The sequence below is a fragment of the Lampris incognitus genome, chromosome 19, assembly GCF_029633865.1.
Source record: "Lampris incognitus isolate fLamInc1 chromosome 19, fLamInc1.hap2, whole genome shotgun sequence".
Classification (NCBI taxonomy): domain Eukaryota; kingdom Metazoa; phylum Chordata; class Actinopteri; order Lampriformes; family Lampridae; genus Lampris; species Lampris incognitus.
The window spans coordinates 27,650,322-27,670,192 of record NC_079229.1 but is presented as its reverse complement, the minus strand read 5'-3'; the positions used below and the strand labels follow the sequence as shown (position 1 = coordinate 27,670,192).

The following is a 19,871-nucleotide window of genomic DNA, read 5'->3' as shown; positions in this document are numbered from 1 at the left end:
TTTTTAGAAAGTCTTTGGCTCCATCTGCTGGTAGAAATAATATTAGCATGTGTAGACAATTCAAACCGAAATGGGTCTGGCTGGCAAGCAAGACCTGTATCATAAATTTGGAGATCTCGTATTTAGCACTGGATCAAGTATTTAGTTTGGCGAGATACATAGTTTACATTTAGCTTTCCAGGATAACCTCAACATTTAACATTAAGTTTGGCCATTTCTACGCCAGCTATATACTCAACTTCGGCCATATTCTACATTTAACATTTCACTAAATGTTTAGTTTGGCAGCGCATAACGATTTGGTTAAATGCGCCATTAGCAAAACAATTACCCTAAACATGAAAAAGACCAGCATACAAAAGTCGCTCTGAAGGGGGAAATGCGTTTACCACCTATAAGTAAACGTTATGAATTATGTAATTAAATGTAGGCTAATTTCGGGAAAAAGCTTTACACGTGCTAAACGACACGTGCTGAACGACGCATCCTACCGGCTAGGCTACGTCAAGTCAAACGTTATACTGGGACAACGACGCCGCGCTTTGTAATTAGTCAATCGGTGAGGAAGAGAAACTGCGACGTCAATAAACGTGTTGGAAAATGCCAGGTTTGCGTTGGGCTACAGCTTCGCCACCCATGCTGGTCGTCTATTCGGCTCTTTTAACAAGCAGCCTGCGTGAAGGTTTTTCCATTAACGTAAAAAAAAAAAAAGAAAAAAAAAAAAAGAAAGGCCTGACACGTCACGCAGGTAGCTAGGCAGAAAGGTGAAGACGAGGACGTGCATTGGTTGGCTGCTTTTGAACCGAACGTCTGAAGCCGCTCGGCAGGAAGTTCCTCCACGCAGGAACCAGAAAGTCCGGTCGATGCGGCGGGGCGATTATTTCATATCCCACCTACAGGACGACGACGGCTGGCACGCGGCTGCAGGTGCGGGACACGCCGGAAAGTCACGCGCAATGAGCCAAATTTCGAGAATGTTCAAGGGGGGCTCCGGCTCGAGCTCCTCCAAATCCAAACACCGCCGACCGCGGGCCGGACCCTCCCCCCAAGAGGCCATTCACCGGCTGCGGGAGACGGAGGAGATGCTGACGAAGAAACAGGAATACCTGGAGAAGAAGATAGAGCAAGAGATAATGACGGCCAAGAGGCACGGCACGAAGAACAAACGAGGTACGTCCTCATCGTCCCGCTGGCGCCTGCGTTCAAATGGCTCCCGGAGAGCGTCCACTATCATTACACTCGTGTTCCTGTTTTTATTGATGACGCCCATATCTCGTGTTTGTTGCTATTAGTAACCGGTTATTTTCTTGCCCGGTGCGGGATTCGATACGAGGTGTATTTGCGCCACAAGGCGACATCGCTAACCGCTCGGCTAAAGGGTCAGACCCGTTAGCTAGGGGCTAACGTGTCTCACCCAGACCCGTTAGCTAGGGGCTAACGTGTCTCATTAGTAGTTTACACTATTGACAGAACAGAGGGTTTGAACAAATGAAGTGTCAAAAAAACCCTCGCAACAAACAAAGGAATGGCAAAATGAAGATTTGTGGAACCCTGGGCACTACTTGACCCCCATACGACCTTTCGCTGCTGCATTCATTACTTACTGATTCACCCGCCGCTATTATAAACCGCATTATATAATAGGAGACTCCCACCCGCCTTGGGTGTGTGAATGCTCATGACTGGATGTCATTCACACCCATTGAGGTTGCCACTGCAGGGGGAAGGGTGTCACACCTGATGCATTGTAAAGTAGACACGTGTAATCATCAAGATACGCTTCTGATGTGTGCCAGTTTGTCTATTTAATTATTACTCGTGTAGATCTCACGAAACTCTTGACTTTCTGGATTATTTTTGCACCTCATCCGTTTAATTTGAACTTGTTCATGCTTCTTTTTTTTGGTCCAAGGTGTTAGCATTGTACCTTTTTGTTTTGCTTCTCTCCTGGCTCTCCTACAACCCGACTCGGTCTGGTTCCTCAGCTGCCCTGCAGGCCCTGAAGAGGAAGAAACGCTTTGAGCAGCAACTCACCCAGATTGATGGCACCCTGTCCACCATCGAGTTCCAGAGAGAGGCATTGGAAAATTCTCACACAAACACAGAGGTTCTGAAGAACATGGGCTTTGCTGCCAAGGCCATCAAAGGAGTCCACCAAAACATGTAAGTGGCTTGTGGTACAGAGGGGCCGTAATTTAAATACCACGGTAATCTCATTTCACATTAGAATTTCCCAGGGCGTCCGGGTGGCATGGCAGTCTATTGTTGCCTACCAATATGGGGATCGCTGGTTCGAATCCCCATGTTACCTCCAGCTTGGTTGGGTGTCCCTACAGACACAATTGGCCATGTGAAGGGAGGGAAGCCGGATGTGGGTATGTTTCCTGGTCGCTTCACTAGCGCTTCCTCTGGTTGGTCGGGGTGCCTGTTCGGGGGGGAGGGGGAACTGGAGGGATCTTCCCATGCGCTATACGTCCCCCTGGTGAAACTCCTCACTGTCAGGTGAAAAGAAGTGGCTGGCGACTCCACATGTATCGGAGGAGGCATGTGATAGTCTGCAGCCCTCCCTGGATCGGCAGATGGGGTGGAGCCGCGACTGGAATGGCTCGCAAGAGTGGGGTAATTGGCCAGATACAATTGGGGGGGGAAAAAAAGGAGGGGGGTCCAAAAAAAAGTTCAGAGTTGGAGTATAGCACCACATGTAGTGTCAGTTTTATTCAAGTCCTAGCTTTTTTACGGGCTGGAGACACACCTTTTTACTTGCAGTGTTTTATTTAGCTGTTTATACAAGGAAAGCATGCAACAACTATGCATTTCAAACATGTGTAAGTGGCAGTGGAATGTGACAGCCGCCAAAACATTCTACTTGCAGTTACTGTCCTCCAACCTGTCTGTCTGTCTGTCTGTCTGTCTGTCTGTCACCACAGGTACTCTGGAGTGAACTCCAACAAAGAAACAACTCATTACCATTTCTTGCTCTCACAAGATCCCTGAAATGTCCACACTAAGAGTAAACTTATTATGAAGTTAGACAAAAAAATGTATCCCCTTTTCTTCCTTTTTTCTTGCTTCTTCTTCTCTCTTTTCCTTTTGTCCTTTCTTTCTATCTGTTCTTCCCTCCCAGGGACTTGGATAAAATCGACTCTCTAATGCAGGACATCACCGACCAACAGGAGGTGGCCCAGGAGATCTGTAACGCTATCTCCCAACCTTTCGGCGAGACATTTGATGAGGTAGAAACCATTTAATGGCATGAAAATCAGCATGAAATATACAATCTTTTTAAAAAAAATTAATTCCAATGGTAAATCATGTCTTTTTAATATGAAAAGGTATCTTGTGTGTAGCTCATGGCATCAATCCAATAACTTTTTATCCAAAATGCACCATTTAAATAAAATTGATATATTTTTGTCACAGAGGTTTGAATCAGTCTCAACTGACTGCAGGCATCCCCACTCTTATAAATACAGTGGTATAACCACCAAAACCAGCGATCAGTTTCGTATGCAAATTGCCCTGTTCCGACACTCCCACCACATACAGAATCACCACTGGTTTATGCTTAGGCAGCTGTTGTCCTCCTCCTCTTCCATCGGCTGGTGATAGATAGATGGTCGCATCAGCCGATCGAAGGGAAGAGAAGAACAACAGCTGCCTAAGCATAAACCAGTGGTGATTTCGTATGTGGCAGGAGTGTTGGAACGGTTGACACATACTATTTTCTGAACACTGTGTCTCAGTTGCTTTTTAACCTCAAAATACGCTATGCCAGAAGTTGGTCCACCCCAAGGATCGGGTCCCCTGGCACAAACGGAGCAATATAGTATACGCTGTTAAGTGCTAGAAGGACTGCCGTGACTTGTACATCAAGTAAACCAAACAGATGCTGGTGAAGAGGACGGCACAACACAGGAGAGCTAACGTGTCAGGCCAGGACTCCGCAGTCTACACCCATCTACAGGCCAGTGGCCAGTCCTTCACGGATGAGGATGTGCACATCCTTGATAGGGAGGAACGCTGGTTTGGGGGGGGGGGCTAAGAGTACATCTGTCACTATCTTACAATACTGTGATTGTAATTATTCCGCAATCCTCTGTGAATCATACACATGGCCATTGTAACTCTTGTTAACAGCCATGGCAATTTGCATATGACACCAATCGTTTTCAGTCGTTATGCCACTGTGTTGTTTATAAGGGTGGGGATACCTGCAGTCAGCAGAAGTCGTCGCTTAGATGAGTTATGAAACGTTTCTCTCAATAAACGATTGCTGATGAACTGATTCAACTTTCTGTGGTTTCCTTACCTGGATTATTGAGCATGCGTAAAGGTACATTGTTGTTGTGTTTGTTTTGAGGATGAGCTGTTGGCGGAGCTGGCAGAGTTGGAACAGGAAGATCTGGAGGAGAGCATGAAGAACATGGGCCGACTACCTAGTGCGCCCACCTCCAAACTCCCTTCAGCGCGGCCCAGCCAGCGCGCAAGTAAGTACAGGACCACAAGAATTTGACATTTTCCTTCCATCCTGAAATTGATTTGTCCACCATCTGCAGCAGCTAACAGATTCAGCATTTCACCAGTCTCTAAAAATGTTTACTTGTCAAATTATTTTTTTTTTAGAGCGCTTAAATGATGTCAAAGGCAAAGTTGCTGATTGAGTAGGAACCATAACCTTCCAGTAGGCCCAATAAATTTACCAGCATTTCAGGGGTGGCTGATGTCAATTTTGCTATCTATATACACTCAAAAGAAAAAGAAAAGAAAAGGGCAACATTAAAAGCTAATGGTGTTTGTTCATTTGTCAGCATCGAAGAAGTTTGAAGATGACGACGACATGAAGATGTTGGCATCTTGGGGCATTTAAGCTCAGCAACACAGCATTTTGAAGGAGGATACAATTAAGCTCATCCACAGATACTATGTTAAGATTTTTATTTGTAACATTATCATTAATTATTTTTTATAGGGAATATGAAGTGCTTTACAGTGTTTTTATATGCTAAGCTTTTTCTATATAAATTTAAACTGCTGCTGCTTGCCTTGTGTGGTCTGTCTTTTGAAATTTTAAATGAAGTATTCAACGTTATAGATCTATTTCTCCTTTTTTTTCAAGCGACATTCTTATTCAGCAGTAGATTCAAGAGGAATGTATTGCTTCTGTATAGCCTCAATGAAGTAATTAACGGAATACAATTGTTTGTAACATGTAGATTATTTACTTGTTACGTGTGTACGTAAACGTAAGATTTTTGCTGAAGCATTGCCAAATAAAATCATTCTCAAAGTAGGTGTCATCTGCAGTGGTGAAATCCATCCATCCATTATCCAAACCCCTTATCCTGCTCTCAGGGTCGCGGGGATGCTGGAGTCTATCCCAGCAGTCATGGGGCGGCAGGCGGGGAGACACCCTGGACAGGCCGCCAGGCCCTCACAGGGCACTGAGGGATCAAATAGTGGGGAAGTGTGTAATGAAAAGACTGCGGGACAAATTATTGCAGGAGGAAGGACTAACTTTAGAAAGAACTCTCAAGGCCGCTAGACTTTTTGAAGCAGCGCACGCCGAGTCTCAAGTGTTTTCAGAAAACACGGGTAGCAGCAAGACTGGAGACGGTCACGTTAACTTCACCAGAAACGCGAGGACCGCTCCCACAAACAGAACTGGAAGCGAAAGCGCAGAGGAAGAACGAGGCAACAGCGACACCGTGTGTTTCAGGCGTGGACTAGCAACTCAAAGCAGGTGAATGCGGAGCCAAAACAGCGAAACACCTGTATTGCAAGAACTGGCCATCATGCACGCGCATGCAGAACGCCCAAAAATAAACGCCAAGACGCCCGCGCGCGAAGTCAGTTGTTACGCTTGTACTAATCTCGCGTGATTTGACGAGACTGCGCTGGCTACACGACATTACGCTCGTCAGTTTGTCAACTAAACAGGAAATCCTCCGGCGGACTTTTCTCGCTAAGGAAACACAGTACTCCCAGTAACATTACTTATCCCAGACAATAACTCGCCATGGAAACGAAAAGACCGCAGAAAACCACAGGTGAGCCCCGTCTTTCCTCGAAACTATAAAAGTGGGCCAGAGTGAGTTTGCTGGTTTTTTGTAAAGTAGCGGGAGTCGACGGAACGACTCAGCGCTCGTCGTGACATGGACATGACACGTCTTTCACGACAACTGTTCCGACGGTCAGCGGCCGCGACACCCACAGCGCGAATGTTAGAATACGATGGCGTTTAAGGTTCACACCAAGCTAACGCAGGTTAACGTGAGCTTTTCCCGGTTATTCCGGGAGTGTTAAAAGTCATTCTGCAACCGTATTGCCACGGAAGGTTATATCGCCACAGCCTGACCACCATGGGTGTGAAGGGTTTTGTCGAAACCATGGACAGGGAAGAAACGCGACTTTCTGTCTGGAATGATTCTGCGATACCTTTCATCGTCTGTAAGTGGCATGGCCATATCTGGCCATTGTGTATTATGGATCATGATGCACATAATACATTAATTAACACACGATGCATTGACGCCCGTGCTGCATTGTGTATCACACACTATTTTTGCCCAAATTAGAGGGAGAATCTTTTACCCGAATATTCTCATGAAGTGAGTTTTGAAATATTTTAGGGGGAGTCTAAAATCTAGTTTTGATATTACTGTGTCCTTCACATAACCAAACCCTTAAATGTGATTAACCTCAGTTGAATTCTCAAATAATGGTTATTTTGCAAATGTAAGAAGACATCATGACATATCGATATTGTGTAAAAATTCCATGTGATTATCGTGATACTGTAATATTTTCCATATCGTCCAGCACTACATGACATTAAATTAACTATTTCAATCTGCATTGGAAGATGTCTTCGAGCCAGAAGATGAGGAAAAGAAGAAGGCAGCTGCAGCCCTGGTAGCAGCCAACCGTTTGCCAGAGCTTCGTCTGGTGCTGCTGGGATGGAGGTGGCCCGGAAAGAGCCTGACAGGCAACACCATTCTGGGGCGGGAGGAGTTTCACCTGGAGAGAGCGACCGAGTTCAGTGTGAAGAGACAGACAGAAGTTGATGGACGGCAGGTGATTGTGGTGGACACACCAGGCTGGTTCTCTACACAGAGTACACCGCCCTCATACCAGCAAGAGATTGTTAAAGGGGTCTCTATGTGTTCACCAGGCCCACATGCCTTTTTGCTGGTCATTCCTGTGGGCATGTTTTCAGAGGTGGACCGGGCTCGCGTTGAGGAGCACCTGAACCTGTTTGGGGAGCACGTGTGGAGGCATACGATTGTGGTGTTCACTTGGGCAGAGGTGCTCAAGAATATTTCCATAGAGAGATACATCCGTAGGGAGGGTAAAGACCTGCAGTGGGTACTAGAAAAGTGTAAGCGGAGGTACTTCGTCATCAATAATTTCATATTCGGTGCGCACCCACAGCTAGGGCGCTTAATGGAGAGGGTGGAGAAAATGGTGGCAGAGGAGGGGGACTTCTACAGCCCGGAGGAGATAAAAGAGAAAGGATCTCTAGACGTGAACCAGAACCCGTCTCAGAACCAGATGAGAGAGGGGCGGGAGTTGGGAGCACGGCCCAAACAAAAGTCTGTCCTGGGTCTTGCTAAAGCCGTGGAGGTGGACCCATCTTGCAGTAAGTTACTTTGTATAGAGAACAACAAAATCCAAGACAAAATTCAAATTCTTCGAAGCACATTGTTTTTGAAAGACACATCACACATATAGTAATTGCACAATATTTTATAACGCCTGTGTGACAGACCAATATTCTTATGATTTGATATACAGCTGGCAATGAGTACACACATGTATCCTAATACTTTTTTTTCTCTGCTATTGTACCTACCACACTACTCTATGCTACTGTTCTGTACTGCTATTCTACCTTGTTTTCAGTCATGCTGTTTTTGGAAATGAAAATTTGTTTAGTTGTCTTTACATCAAGTGTCAAGTGTACTTGTTTGTGGAGATGCATTTCATCTGGTTTGTAAGGGCAAGAAGAAATGTCAGTGAAGCAAAAGAAAAGCTGCGTTCATCAGTGTGTGCAGGCTTGCTTGCAGAACAAGTTGAATTCTTAACACACCAGCTTCCGTTTGCATTCTGCCTTTGGGGGGGGGGGGTTCTTTTTTGTTATTTGTTTTCTGGTTTATTGCCTTAGCTTACATCTCTAAATGAACAAAAGTAAGAGCAACATCTGCATGTGGAAAAGTTCAACTGTAGTTCAGTGATTTTTGCAGTAGGGGTGTGCAATATGACCAAAATCTCATATATAGGTCAGATGTATGTCGTTTCATATCACGATATAGCACATTTTCTGCAAATTCAGTGACTAAATAGTTTCTGGTCCATGCCCCACCAGCATGTGCCACACGCGTGTGGAGGGGCAGCCCCACCCTCGCTAAAACCACAGGGAGCAGAGGAGAGTAGCGTGACCATAAATGACAGCAAAACGCAGTAGAAACAGCTCACATTGAGCTGAAATGAAACGAGTGCACACAAATTAGGTGAATAACATACGTAAACATAGTCTCTACTGTGTTTTTTTGTCATTTATGGTCGTGTTAGTTTCTCATTTCCTCTTCTCTGCTCTCTGTTTTACCAGGAGCGGGGCTTAGCCCCTCCACACATGGAAATCAGTGGAGCGGAGGAGAGACAGACGGTGGTGGAGAGTTGGAAAGTTGATGACAACCTCACTTGTTATGGTACTGTAAGTGCAAATAAAAGCTTTGCGAGTAAAAAGCCAATAAGGGTAATTTATTAATGCAATCCATGCAAAAGACATAAATATTGCCGTAAAGTGTCTGATTTGTGACACAGTGAAATAAACGATAGAAAAACATCTATCATTTCATATTATGCTCTTATCGTCACACAACATATAGCATCATATCGCACAGCCCTATTTTGCAGCAAGTATACTGAATACTTCAGCTGATATGTGGGCTTGCTAACCTAAAAAGTTGTCCCATAAAACCATGAGAGTTGAACTATTCATTTGAGGACGACATAGGCCAATTTACAATAATCTATTGTGTGCTCAATTCCAGATTAACCCAACATGCTCAGTGGATGATGGACCCTCAGAACCAACAAAACTGGACTCACTAGACCACCATTTTACTGACCGTAACATTGCTCAGTTGCTATCCGAGATCTATCCTTGGATCAGGGAAATTCCCTTCAAGTTACTGGATCTGCAAACAAGTACGACTGACTGTTCTTCTGACAACATTATAGAGAGATTATAAACATAGGCTGCTGTATGTTTTTATGGTGTGAAGTTGCAGTCATAACGTACTGTTTTATTTTATTAGAATGTTGAAACAGGAATCCATTTTCATGTTATCCAAACATTTTTGCCACCTATTCAACAAATGAGGCCTTTTTGGGTTGTCTAATGTGTTCATGAAAGATCGAAAATCTGTCTACTTACAAGGCAGCATGGTGGGACACATTCATTTGTGTCTGTAACAAGGAAATACGAACTGTTACTCAAGCAACTGTTAAATAATTCTGAACTCAACACTTTTGCCCATGGCACAATTGCACTAAATTGTTACTGTCATGTCTGTTCAGGGAAATGGTTTAAAAAGAATCCCACCTATTGTGACCAAACAGAAAATGTTCTTATTTTGCTGCATTGTTCTATTGTACCATCAGTGTATCATTTTTAAAGCACTTGCGGAGTTACTGTTTTTTTTTCGTCTTGTATGTAAACTGATGAGCCAAAACATTGAGACCACCTGCATAATATGCTAGTGGTCCTCCATGTGCTACCAAAACAGCACTGACCCACTGAGGCATGGACCCTACAAGACCCCTGAAGGTGTCCTGTGGTATCCTGGCACCAAAACATTAGCAGCAGATCTTTCAAGTCCTGTAAGTTGTGAGGTGGAGCCACTATGGATCGGACTTGTAGGTTCAGCACATCCCACAGATGCTCAATCAGATTGAGATCTGGAGAATTTGGAGCCCAGGGCAACACGTTCCTCAAACCATTCCCAAACAATGTGTGCAGTGTGGCAGGGCACATTATCCTACTGAAAGAGACCACTACCATCAGGGAATACCACCATTGCCATGAAGGGCTGTACCTGGTCTGTGAGTGTTTTGGTAGGTGGCACATGTCAAATTGATGTCCACATAAATGGCCAGACCAAGGGTTTCCCAGCATAACATTGTCCAGAGCATCACACTCCCTCCACTGGCTTGTCATCTTCCCACAGTGCATCCTGGTGCCATCACTTCCCCGGGTAAACGGCATACATACATGGCCATCCACGTGATCTAAAAGAAAACTGAACTCATCAGACCAGGCAACCTTCTTCTACTGCTCCAAGGTCCAGTTCCAACACCCTCGTGCCCATTGTAGGTGCTTTCGACAGTGGACAGGGGTCATCATGGGTACTCTTAACCAGTCTGTGGCTACGCAGTCCCATATACAGCAGGGTATGACGCATTGTGTGTTGTGACACATTCCCCCAATAACCGTGATTAAAATTTTCTGTGACTTGTGCCACAGTAGACCTTTTGTTGGTTTGGACCAGATGGGGTAGCCTTCATTGCCTCTTCTCCTCGATGAGCCTTGGGCGTCTGACACCCTGTTGCCGGTTTGTGGTTTGTCCCTCCTCGCACCACTGTTGGTATGTACTCACCATTGCTGACCGGGAGCAGCCCATTAGCCTTGCTGTTTCAGAGATGCTCTGACCCGGTTGTCTGGTCATTACAATTTGGCCCTTGTCAAAGTCACCCAGGTCTTTGCTCCTGCCCATTTCTCCTGCATCCAACATGTGGACTATGAGAACTGATGGTTCACTTACCATCTAATCTACCCCAACCTTGACATGTGCCTTTGTTTGGACATAATATTGGGTTCACCTATTGTTGGTCATAATGTTTAGGCTCATCAGTGTATATCTTGCCTTATAGCCATTGCTTTGTAGTAGTGCCCTTAATGGACCTGCTTTGTAAAAGTAATTCTTGGTGGGTATGAATGTTGTTTTATATTGTCACTGAACTGAAAAGTGCAGCAAAGTCAATGATGTGAAAGTGAGTTCACACATACAGGCTCCAGTGAAAGTAGCGTAAACAGCAATGTGTGCCTTCCAAACTGTTCACCGCTGGTTTTTAATTATATCTGTTAAGCTAATGACAATCATTACATGCACTATAAGGGCTGAACAGTGATTCACTATTATTGTTTATCTTTCAGTTGTATTGTATAGGGATGAAATTTGAATATTGTCATATTGTGATTCACAATTCTGTTGCCTAAATGAATGATGAGAATTTTTTAATGCTACCTAAAATTTATCAAAAAAATCAGGGCTGAAATATTTGAGGGGCTATTATTTGAAAAGTAGTTTTTGGTTTCATATTATGCTTTACTGTGCTTTGAGTGGTCGGTAGACTAGAAAAGCACCCTATAAATGCAGTCCATTTACTAAACAGTTCAATGCGATGAACCTCAGTTGGGTTGTTGAAAAGGTATTTTGGCATATGTAAGCAGATAATGTGCTATATAAAATTCCACAATCCTCATTGTGATATTTTCCATATTGCCCAGCACTATAACATCCAATGCTGGTGAAATACTAACCTGATTGTTTGTCTATCAAATAAGGAAAGATAAAGCCAGAAACATGAGCCTGGTGCTGATATTGTTACTTAAAGGAATATTTTTTTTCCATTTTAATTTGCTCCTTGAAATACACGGTTCTTTGTGTAGCACATGCATCGTGTTACTTTTGAATAATTTATGAGGGAAAAGGTTTCAGCGCTCTGTGGTTTAACCTCAATGGTGTCCTCGCAGGCTTACGACACGTTTTCCACTCCATACAGATTTGTGAGCAAACTAAATCGTTTTACTTTGATATGTGCTTTACTGTTTTTTTCTATTATATCCAAATAAACGTATATATTTGATTCCATTACAGAGGTTGTTATTTGAGTTTGGCTAATGTTTGTACATCATTTATTGATCATAATAGATCGCTGACAGTCCTGCCCAGAGAAATGGCTGGGCCCCTGAAAAGGTCCAATAAATGCCCCCCCAAAAAATCTGCTCATATGCATATGCCCTCTCTCTTCTACTAAACATGTAAACTGAGAGAGACTTACTGAGTAACGGGGACTACACAGACACACACACACACACACACCATGAAGAACTCTTTTAGACACACTTAAACACACCGAGGTCAACAAAGATCTGCTACACCTGCGCCACACATTTCTTAGTAGAAAATGCAATTTCTTGTCTTATGGCTTCATCTTTGCCTCTCATACAGCCATCTTTCTTGTCTTACTGGATGCAAAGTCCTTTATAAAGGATTTAAAGCCCATCTGTTAAGCCAGTTCACACTCAATGGCAAGTATCGCCATTATCGTTGCTTATATTAAAGATGAACACGACTATTGCTGGCCCCCATGAGGCCCCCCCCCTCCCCCCCTAGCGGCTGGTCCCCAGGAAACTTTCCCCTTTTCTCCCTTGTGGGCGGTCCTTATCACTGACGAACCCAACCTGACGCTATCCAGCGGTGTCTGGGGTTTTAAGAAGAATGGGAGGGAGACAAGTTTCTATAAATCAAAGCAACTTAACACACACCAGGTTGTTAAGGAAACTTGAGCTATTTGTCTTAATAGCTCAAAAGCTAACCAATCCTATTTGACCGAAAGCAAGGAGAAAGGTAGGAGGGTAATTTTGTTGCACGAGGAGACACGTCATAGAGTTGTTTTTATAAATAATCACGTGTCTTGATGAATTAGGAAAAGAGAAAATGCCTTTAATCAGAAATACAGACGTATGCTGTACTAAAATGGGTGATGTTATCTTCCACATTAATAACATGTCCAATTCCCTCTTTTTTCTTAAATGGAAACGAGTTGTAATTTTGTAATAGTACCACCAGATGGCAGTACAACATTTAGACTGGGCCTGGGCATCACAGGCCAGATCACAACATAGGACCATGTGCACAATAGGCTATTTGCTTCACCTGAGGGATGTCATAGAAAGGCGGCCATCTATCAGCACTCCCCTGCCCACTTAATACTGTGTTCACAGGTTCAATCTGGTGCTTATGTATCCATTGAAAAGTGCATCTCCTTTCTTTCTCCATACTTCCCTTTCCCCTGCATCATACCTCCATTACCAAACCGCACATAGGCTTCAGTCTGTGTGTGCTCCAACCTTGCACCATGTCCTTGTGGCAAAGACAGATGCACACTGAACGAGATCTGTCTCTGCCATGTACTTTCTCTTAAGGCCGCACCTCATTGACAAAATCCATCTATTATCTGAACCGCTTATTCTGCTCTCAGGGGTCGCGGGGGTGCTGCAGCCTGTTCTAGCAGTCATTGGGCGGCAGGCAGGAAGACACCATGGACAGGCCGCCAGGCCATCACAGGGCCCACACACACACACACACACACACACACACACACACACACACATTCATACCTAGGGACAATTTAGTATGGCCGATTCACCTGACCAACATGTCTTTGGACGGTGGGAGAAAACTGGAGCCCCCCTGGGGAAACCCACACAGACACAGGGAGAACATGCAAACTCCATACAGAGGACGACCCGGGATGACCCACCAAGGACTACCCCAGGGCTCGAACCCAGAACTTTCTTGCTGTGAGGCAACTGCGCTAACCACTGTGCCACCATGCCGCCCTATTGACACAATGTAAATAAAATATGATATTTTAGGCTGGACACCTCGATATCAGTACTATGTGACAATAATTTGTGGAGGACTTGATGCTTTTAATAAGATATTTACGCACAAGGAAATTTCAAGAAATAATCAATATGGATATGACGGCCAAGCAGCTGAAGGCGTTCTATCGTTCATTTCACAGCAAAAACAATAAGTTCAGTTCAAATAAGTTCAGAAAGGGTAACTAAAACCCCAGACAAAAACTATTTTCATATCATATCAATATATCATATGGGGTCTCCCTGCCTGCCGCCCAATGACTGCTGGGATAGGCTCCAGCATCCCCGCGACCATGGTTGGGATGAGCAGCTTGAATAATGGACAGATGGATATATATCATATCATATATAGCGATCACGAATGAGTATAGCCTGTGGTCGTTACGTGTACAAATACAAAAACCTCATACCAATACCTGCAAATACTGCATTCTACCACACAGCAAATACCACCACTCCCGAAAGATGCACGGAACGCCACTGCAATCATCAAACACAATGTACACCACAATATACAATTTTGTACAGTATACAAATAGTTGACTCAGTTAACACCTCTGATGTGCAGCAACTGAGGTTCATTATTTACTGTACATAAACACTCAGTTCATAATCATTTTGTGTTACAAGATGCCACATGTGATGAAACAGCTCAACGCCATCTGGCAGCGAACCATTGCCTCCAACACCATCAACAAGCACTGGAATCAGAAGGGGTAAATACAGTTCACTTAATACAACACAGGCTACCTTTGATTATGTTACCCAATTACATCTATGCTGGTTCCTTTTTTGTGCTGCAAATGACTGCATCTATACCCCATGCTGCCATTTGTTACTTAACAGTCCTATTACACACATTTCTCCATGATACTGTCCAGTTGTTTTTGGACATTGTCTTCTGTGGTGTTTTAACTCTGTGGTCATAGAAAAACATTATTTCATCTAACTAGGTACATATACACAGTTGCTGATGACAATAAAGTTGAGTTTGACCTTACCATAGTGCTACAGATGAGTCCAAACAGGCTTTTGCATAGCAAAGCTTTACCTTGCTGCTAAATCAAATTAAAACTGCATTTTAATAGTGTCTTTTTCACAGGGAAACGGAAGTTGCATCAGCAGGACCTGCTGGATTATATGGAGAGATGGGATGACAAGTTCGTTGAGCACAGCCAAAAGATGCACGAGTCATTCTTAAACAGAATGGAGCGCACAACCAATGCTGTACTGAGCCTCACGGAGCGACTTGTAACTGCAATAGAAAAACAGCAGCAGCAATTGCAAACGGTCCCAGGCAACATGTGTGTGTGTGTGTGTGTGCGTGCATGCGAGTATGTGGTTGTGTGTGTTCATGGTGGTTCAGGTGTTCTGCATTTGGGAAATTATACATAAATGTTATAAAAAAAAATACAAGTTGTTTAAATTTAATAGAATAAAAACTGAATTTTTTTGCACAGCTTTTTTTACATGTACAACTTTTACAAACATGTAAATGTTTTGCCTCAAAGTACTGGACTGGATATACAATATGTACAACATTTAAATGGTCTTTTCTACATCGCTCAAGTTTTGCAGCATCACTCGTCTTGGGTAGTGAAGTACTCCATTAATGCAGCTCGGACATCAGCTCCTTCCTGCTGCCCCTGCGCTGGTAAAGCGAATGGGGGGCTGCATGTTCACAAGCACGTCTGGCGGGTCTTCACAAAAACGATCACCATTCTCTTCTCAAATGTTGTGCAACACAAAGCATGTCAGCACCATTCTCTTTATCGTGTCCCCTTTGCATTCATTTCTTTTTAACAGACCTTCATCTTCCTTTAAGCCTGCCAAAGGTTGTCTCCACAGCTGACCGTGCGCTACTTATTCTGTAGTTAAATATGTGCTGCTCTGGGGTCAGTCTTCCAGTGTCCGCAAATGGTTTCACTAGCCATTTTTGCAGTGGATAAGCTGGGCCTCCAATCAAAAAGTGTCCGATATCATGTCCAGCAATGTTGCCTTTGTCTTGACTTAATATTTGTCCATCACCTTTCCCACAAATTTGACTGCGTACTCGGACATCATGAACACCACCTGGACAGCCCACACATCCATCCCAGAACAGCCTTTTACCACCCACAACTGCCTGCAGCATTGTGGAGTGCCAATCCTTTTCGGGTGAAATAGTCACTGGCATGTTCTTCTGGTGCCATAATTGGAATGTGACTTCCATCTATAGCCCCCACACACTGTGGCAGTCCCCAACGAAAATGGGGGGGAACAAAACTTGCCATTTCCACAAACCTTCTTTCATCAGGAACTAGGATGTGTATAGGAAGAAGCACGGTAATTACAGCATTACAGAAATCCTTCAAAGAGTTAAACACTGCTTATGCCAACTCCAAAAGGGAGACTCACTGTCTTGTGTTCGCTGTTGGTAGCCAGCTTCCAAAGTGCGATGTTGTGTAGTTGGCTCAGTATCAGACATCAACACACGAAGCAGAGGAACAGGGGAGTATGTACGTTACTTAGCACTATTTTCGAGTTTTCTTCTTCTACAAACGCGTAACTCACAGTACATGGAACGTATTAGCCATAGTAGCGCCACCTAGCGGTCTCCAGCGTAAGTAGCATTAACAGAACACAATTCGTCACTATGTACGTGTAGCCATCGGTTCTGAGGGTCGGCTCCCTAGCCCTGTATGTTTGCCTCCTCCCTGGCTCCCTCTGCGTTGTGTTATTTGATCGGTGTGGTTGGAGTCAGGAGAAAACGGGCAGGAGTCGGCGTTCTTTGGTCCGGGCAGTGCAGAATTTATTTTCTCTTGGCTGTCTTTCGTCCCCTTTAACGCGTCAAAAACGTTGCGACCTAAAATGGCCACCACGACCAACGACGGCATCCGAAACAGCTATTCAACCAGGCATATCGACAAACTGAGCGCCCCCCAGTGGCTACTCCCAGATTACCTCGTAAATTGAACCAGGAATGAGACGTCTCAAAAATAAAACATTACAGCATAAACGATATCACCTTCACCATCTTACATCGTTATATGGGCTTATAAAGGTTATACACAACCGATAATTGGTGTTTCTTCCCCCGATTGTGCGTCCGAGGCGGTGACGTATGAAATCGAATGACTCCGGAAAAACTTTTAAGTTTTGAATGAACCGCGTATGATTAAATCCAGGACATACTGTGTCCCGTCAGGCTAAACGCTTAGCGTTTTAAGTCTCCTCCACAGAGTCGTATCGTCAGCTACACACACATGTACACTTGTCCATGTTTAACACGTAAAAACCTCTTGTTCTTCTTGCTTAATAACGCATGCGCAAAGCGCACACACACAAAACACAGCACATGATCTGATGCAGAACTTTCCAACCTCACCAGTCAGAGACGATGCTCGTGTATCGCTTCATTTCCTATAATCCTTTAATAAAAATAATACTCATGTAAACTACTAATAAGACACGTTAGCCCCTAGCTAACGTGTCGGACCCTTTAGTCCAGTGTTTCTCAACCGGGGGTCCGCGGACCCCTAGTGGTCCGTGGTGTAATTGCAAGGGGTCCGTGAAAATAAAATATCTTTAAAAAAAAGATCCTATGACATTTATAGAAATAGGATTATTTTACTCAAATGTGACTGAGACCTTTATCTACCTAAACTATAAAGGGTAACGGGACTTTTTTCTCTAATTACATCTGTTTCACAAGTGTAATTTATTGTATTTTAATAAGAGATCTCGCTCCCGTTTGCATTGTTAAAAGTTACTGCATAAAAATTCTGTTGTTACATATATCTGAAAGTTACTGCATAAGAATTCTGTTTTGTTAACTATATCTAAGTTACAACTGAAAGCTTGTGGTGACCCACATCTATATAACTAGAGACATTCACCTAAGAGGACAGTGTACCTTTAAGGGAAGAGGCGAGGGGTCAGATAATGCACTTCCGCTTCCGGTACACAGTTCAGTGTCGTTGTCGAACGTATGACATGCAAAGTTGGAGCTAGTAAACTACCTCGACTACGTCTACTCTCACGTCTCCTGTCTCGTTGTTTTCTAACTCCACAAGCTCTTATTGTTGCCCCAAAGAGTGAATAAATGCTATAATGCAATTTAAAATGCAGTTTCTACTGTTTCTATCAAATTGCAACCCCCCTCCCCCAAGATCAGGTGGAGGGGTCCTCAGGGTAGATCAAAAATACGCAGGGGGTCCAGGACCCCAAAAAGGTTGAGAACCACTGCTTTAGCCGAGCGGTTAGTGATGTCGCCTTGTGGTGCAGTACACCCCGTATCGAATCCCGCACCGGGCAAGAAAATAACCGGTTACGCTCGTTACATTTGTATAGCGCTTTCAAACCTTTTCAGAGCCAGACGCCGCCATCCAGAGAGAGCTCAACGCCGCCAGTGTGGAGGAGCTGCATCTTGACCAGAGTGTCCGTCCTGAAGACCAGGAACAGGAGACAAAACCTGAAGGGTCCAAAATCAAGTCCTGGAGCGATGGGATCCAATCCCGGAGACACTTCCCTTAGGCCTGGAGAGAAAGCGCCCTGGCTTGTTCGTTGGAAATGTCCAAACAACGGGAGACGCTCTTCTTCTAAGGAGCCTCACAATCTAAATAGCGACGAAAGAAAGCGCGCGCATCAAACCATTAGCCGCTAACTTGTAACTGCGGTTGTAACGCATTGCATCGACACCATTCTTTGGCTAACGAGCTGATAATCGATACCTACCCGTCGTCTGGAACACGACTGCCGTCTACTGCGGATGCTGTTCGCGGTCGCTACACGCAGGCAGCCTTCAAACGCGAGAGGTAATGACTTTAAAAGCAACTTTATAAAAAGCAAGCCAGCCAAACGCGTTCTGTCCGCCATGACTCTCCTGCGGAAATGACCCCAACTTCCGCTACATCACGCTCAGTTCGGGTCTCACGCCTGTCCTCGGGCGCCGTTCTGGTGGACAAGTAGAGAAAAGCCGGTTGGCCCACCCGGCGTCAGAAACTTCAAAAGTTTTCAACCGGTGAGCCTTGAGTGTCTCGTATTTATCCTGCTACGGAGGGTTTTGGAGGAGGCTCGCCACTGGCCGGCTCCGTATAATGGTACTAGAAGAACCCCGCTACAATGTAGCGGTTTGGTTATCCACCCGTCTAAATCTTCCTGCTCTTCATCCTGCCAGCTGACCGCCTTCCCCCTGCCCCTAAACCCCCCGCCCCCCACTCCAACTCCCTCCCCCCAAATGCTCAGAATCATCTGAAATGCCGAGAAAAGCGGTTTTTAGCCATTTTTAGAAAATGCATAATTACGCATAATTATTTTAATTTTCTGCTATTTTTCTGGTCCTCTCTGGAACAATACCTACCACCTCCAAAAAAAAAAAATTAGGATCATAAGTGCATTTTTGCAAAAATGCATTTATTTTGCATAATGCCAAAACATTTCCAAGTCCCAGAAATTTGTTTTTATAGAGGTGAAAAAAATCAAAGATGCTCAGAATCATCTGAAATGTCGAGAAAAGTGGTTTTTTAGCCATTTTTAGAAAAATGCTTATTTTGCATATTTATGCATAATTATGCATAATTTTAATTTTCTGTGATTTTTCCCGTACTCTCTGAGACAATACCTACCACCTCCAAAAAGAATTAGAATCATAAATGCTTTAGTTTTCTGTCCCGATATCTACACTAACTAACACACACACTAACACCACACACACACACACACACATTACGAAAATATATGAGCAGATGAAAGAATAAACACGAGACAAGTCTTGGAAACATTTTCGACAATTTCGCTTGTTGCTTATTTAATGTGTTTTCTGCCAGGCTGAAGCAGGAAGTTGTTGTGATACAGTACCTTGAGCCTCCAGGTTTGATGGCTTGAGTCCTTGGTGAATAAACACCTCGTCCTCAAACCAGCATCGGACAGGTGATCTGCCGGCATGCTTTGTGTCGCCACAATGGCTCTCATCTGGAGGCAACACAGCATCACATTAACCCACCTTCAACTCCAAAAGTGGGTTTGTGAGATTTCTGTCTGTGTAATGAAGCAGCTGGTGAGGGACATTAGGTGACTTACCATATCCAACTCTTCCCACCAAGGGTAGAGGTGTCTTCCCAGGAACACTGCTGCCATTACACAGCCAAGGGACCAC

At 44.2% G+C, this 19,871-nt stretch overlaps 2 protein-coding genes across 2 annotated transcripts; both read left to right on the top strand.

Moving 5' to 3' along the window:
* Positions 1 to 740: 740 nt before the first annotated feature.
* chmp4c (charged multivesicular body protein 4C) lies at positions 741 to 5,282 on the top strand. Its single transcript, XM_056299673.1, has 5 exons — positions 741 to 1,170; positions 1,986 to 2,163; positions 3,125 to 3,233; positions 4,361 to 4,487; positions 4,809 to 5,282. The coding sequence occupies exons 1-5, from the start codon at positions 864 to 866 to the stop codon at positions 4,865 to 4,867; spliced, it is 780 nt and encodes a 259-aa protein (XP_056155648.1). The 5' UTR covers positions 741 to 863; the 3' UTR covers positions 4,868 to 5,282.
* A 644-nt stretch (positions 5,283 to 5,926) lies between these two features.
* On the top strand, positions 5,927 to 11,936 carry LOC130129855 (GTPase IMAP family member 4). Its single transcript, XM_056299526.1, has 3 exons — positions 5,927 to 6,047; positions 6,863 to 7,639; positions 9,054 to 11,936. The coding sequence occupies exons 1-3, from the start codon at positions 6,017 to 6,019 to the stop codon at positions 9,056 to 9,058; spliced, it is 813 nt and encodes a 270-aa protein (XP_056155501.1). The 5' UTR covers positions 5,927 to 6,016; the 3' UTR covers positions 9,059 to 11,936.
* The last annotated feature ends 7,935 nt before the right edge of the window (positions 11,937 to 19,871 follow it).

Coding starts and splice junctions, on each gene's coding strand:
- chmp4c (XM_056299673.1), top strand. CDS start 864: ATGCGGCGGGGCGATTATTTCATATCCCACCTACAGGACGACGACGGC. Junction 2,164..3,124: donor AAAGGAGTCCACCAAAACAT/GTAAGTGGCTTG, acceptor CTTCCCTCCCAG/GGACTTGGATAAAATCGACT. Junction 4,488..4,808: donor GCGGCCCAGCCAGCGCGCAA/GTAAGTACAGGA, acceptor TTCATTTGTCAG/CATCGAAGAAGTTTGAAGAT.
- LOC130129855 (XM_056299526.1), top strand. CDS start 6,017: ATGGAAACGAAAAGACCGCAGAAAACCACAG. Junction 6,048..6,862: donor AAGACCGCAGAAAACCACAG/GTGAGCCCCGTC, acceptor CTGCATTGGAAG/ATGTCTTCGAGCCAGAAGAT.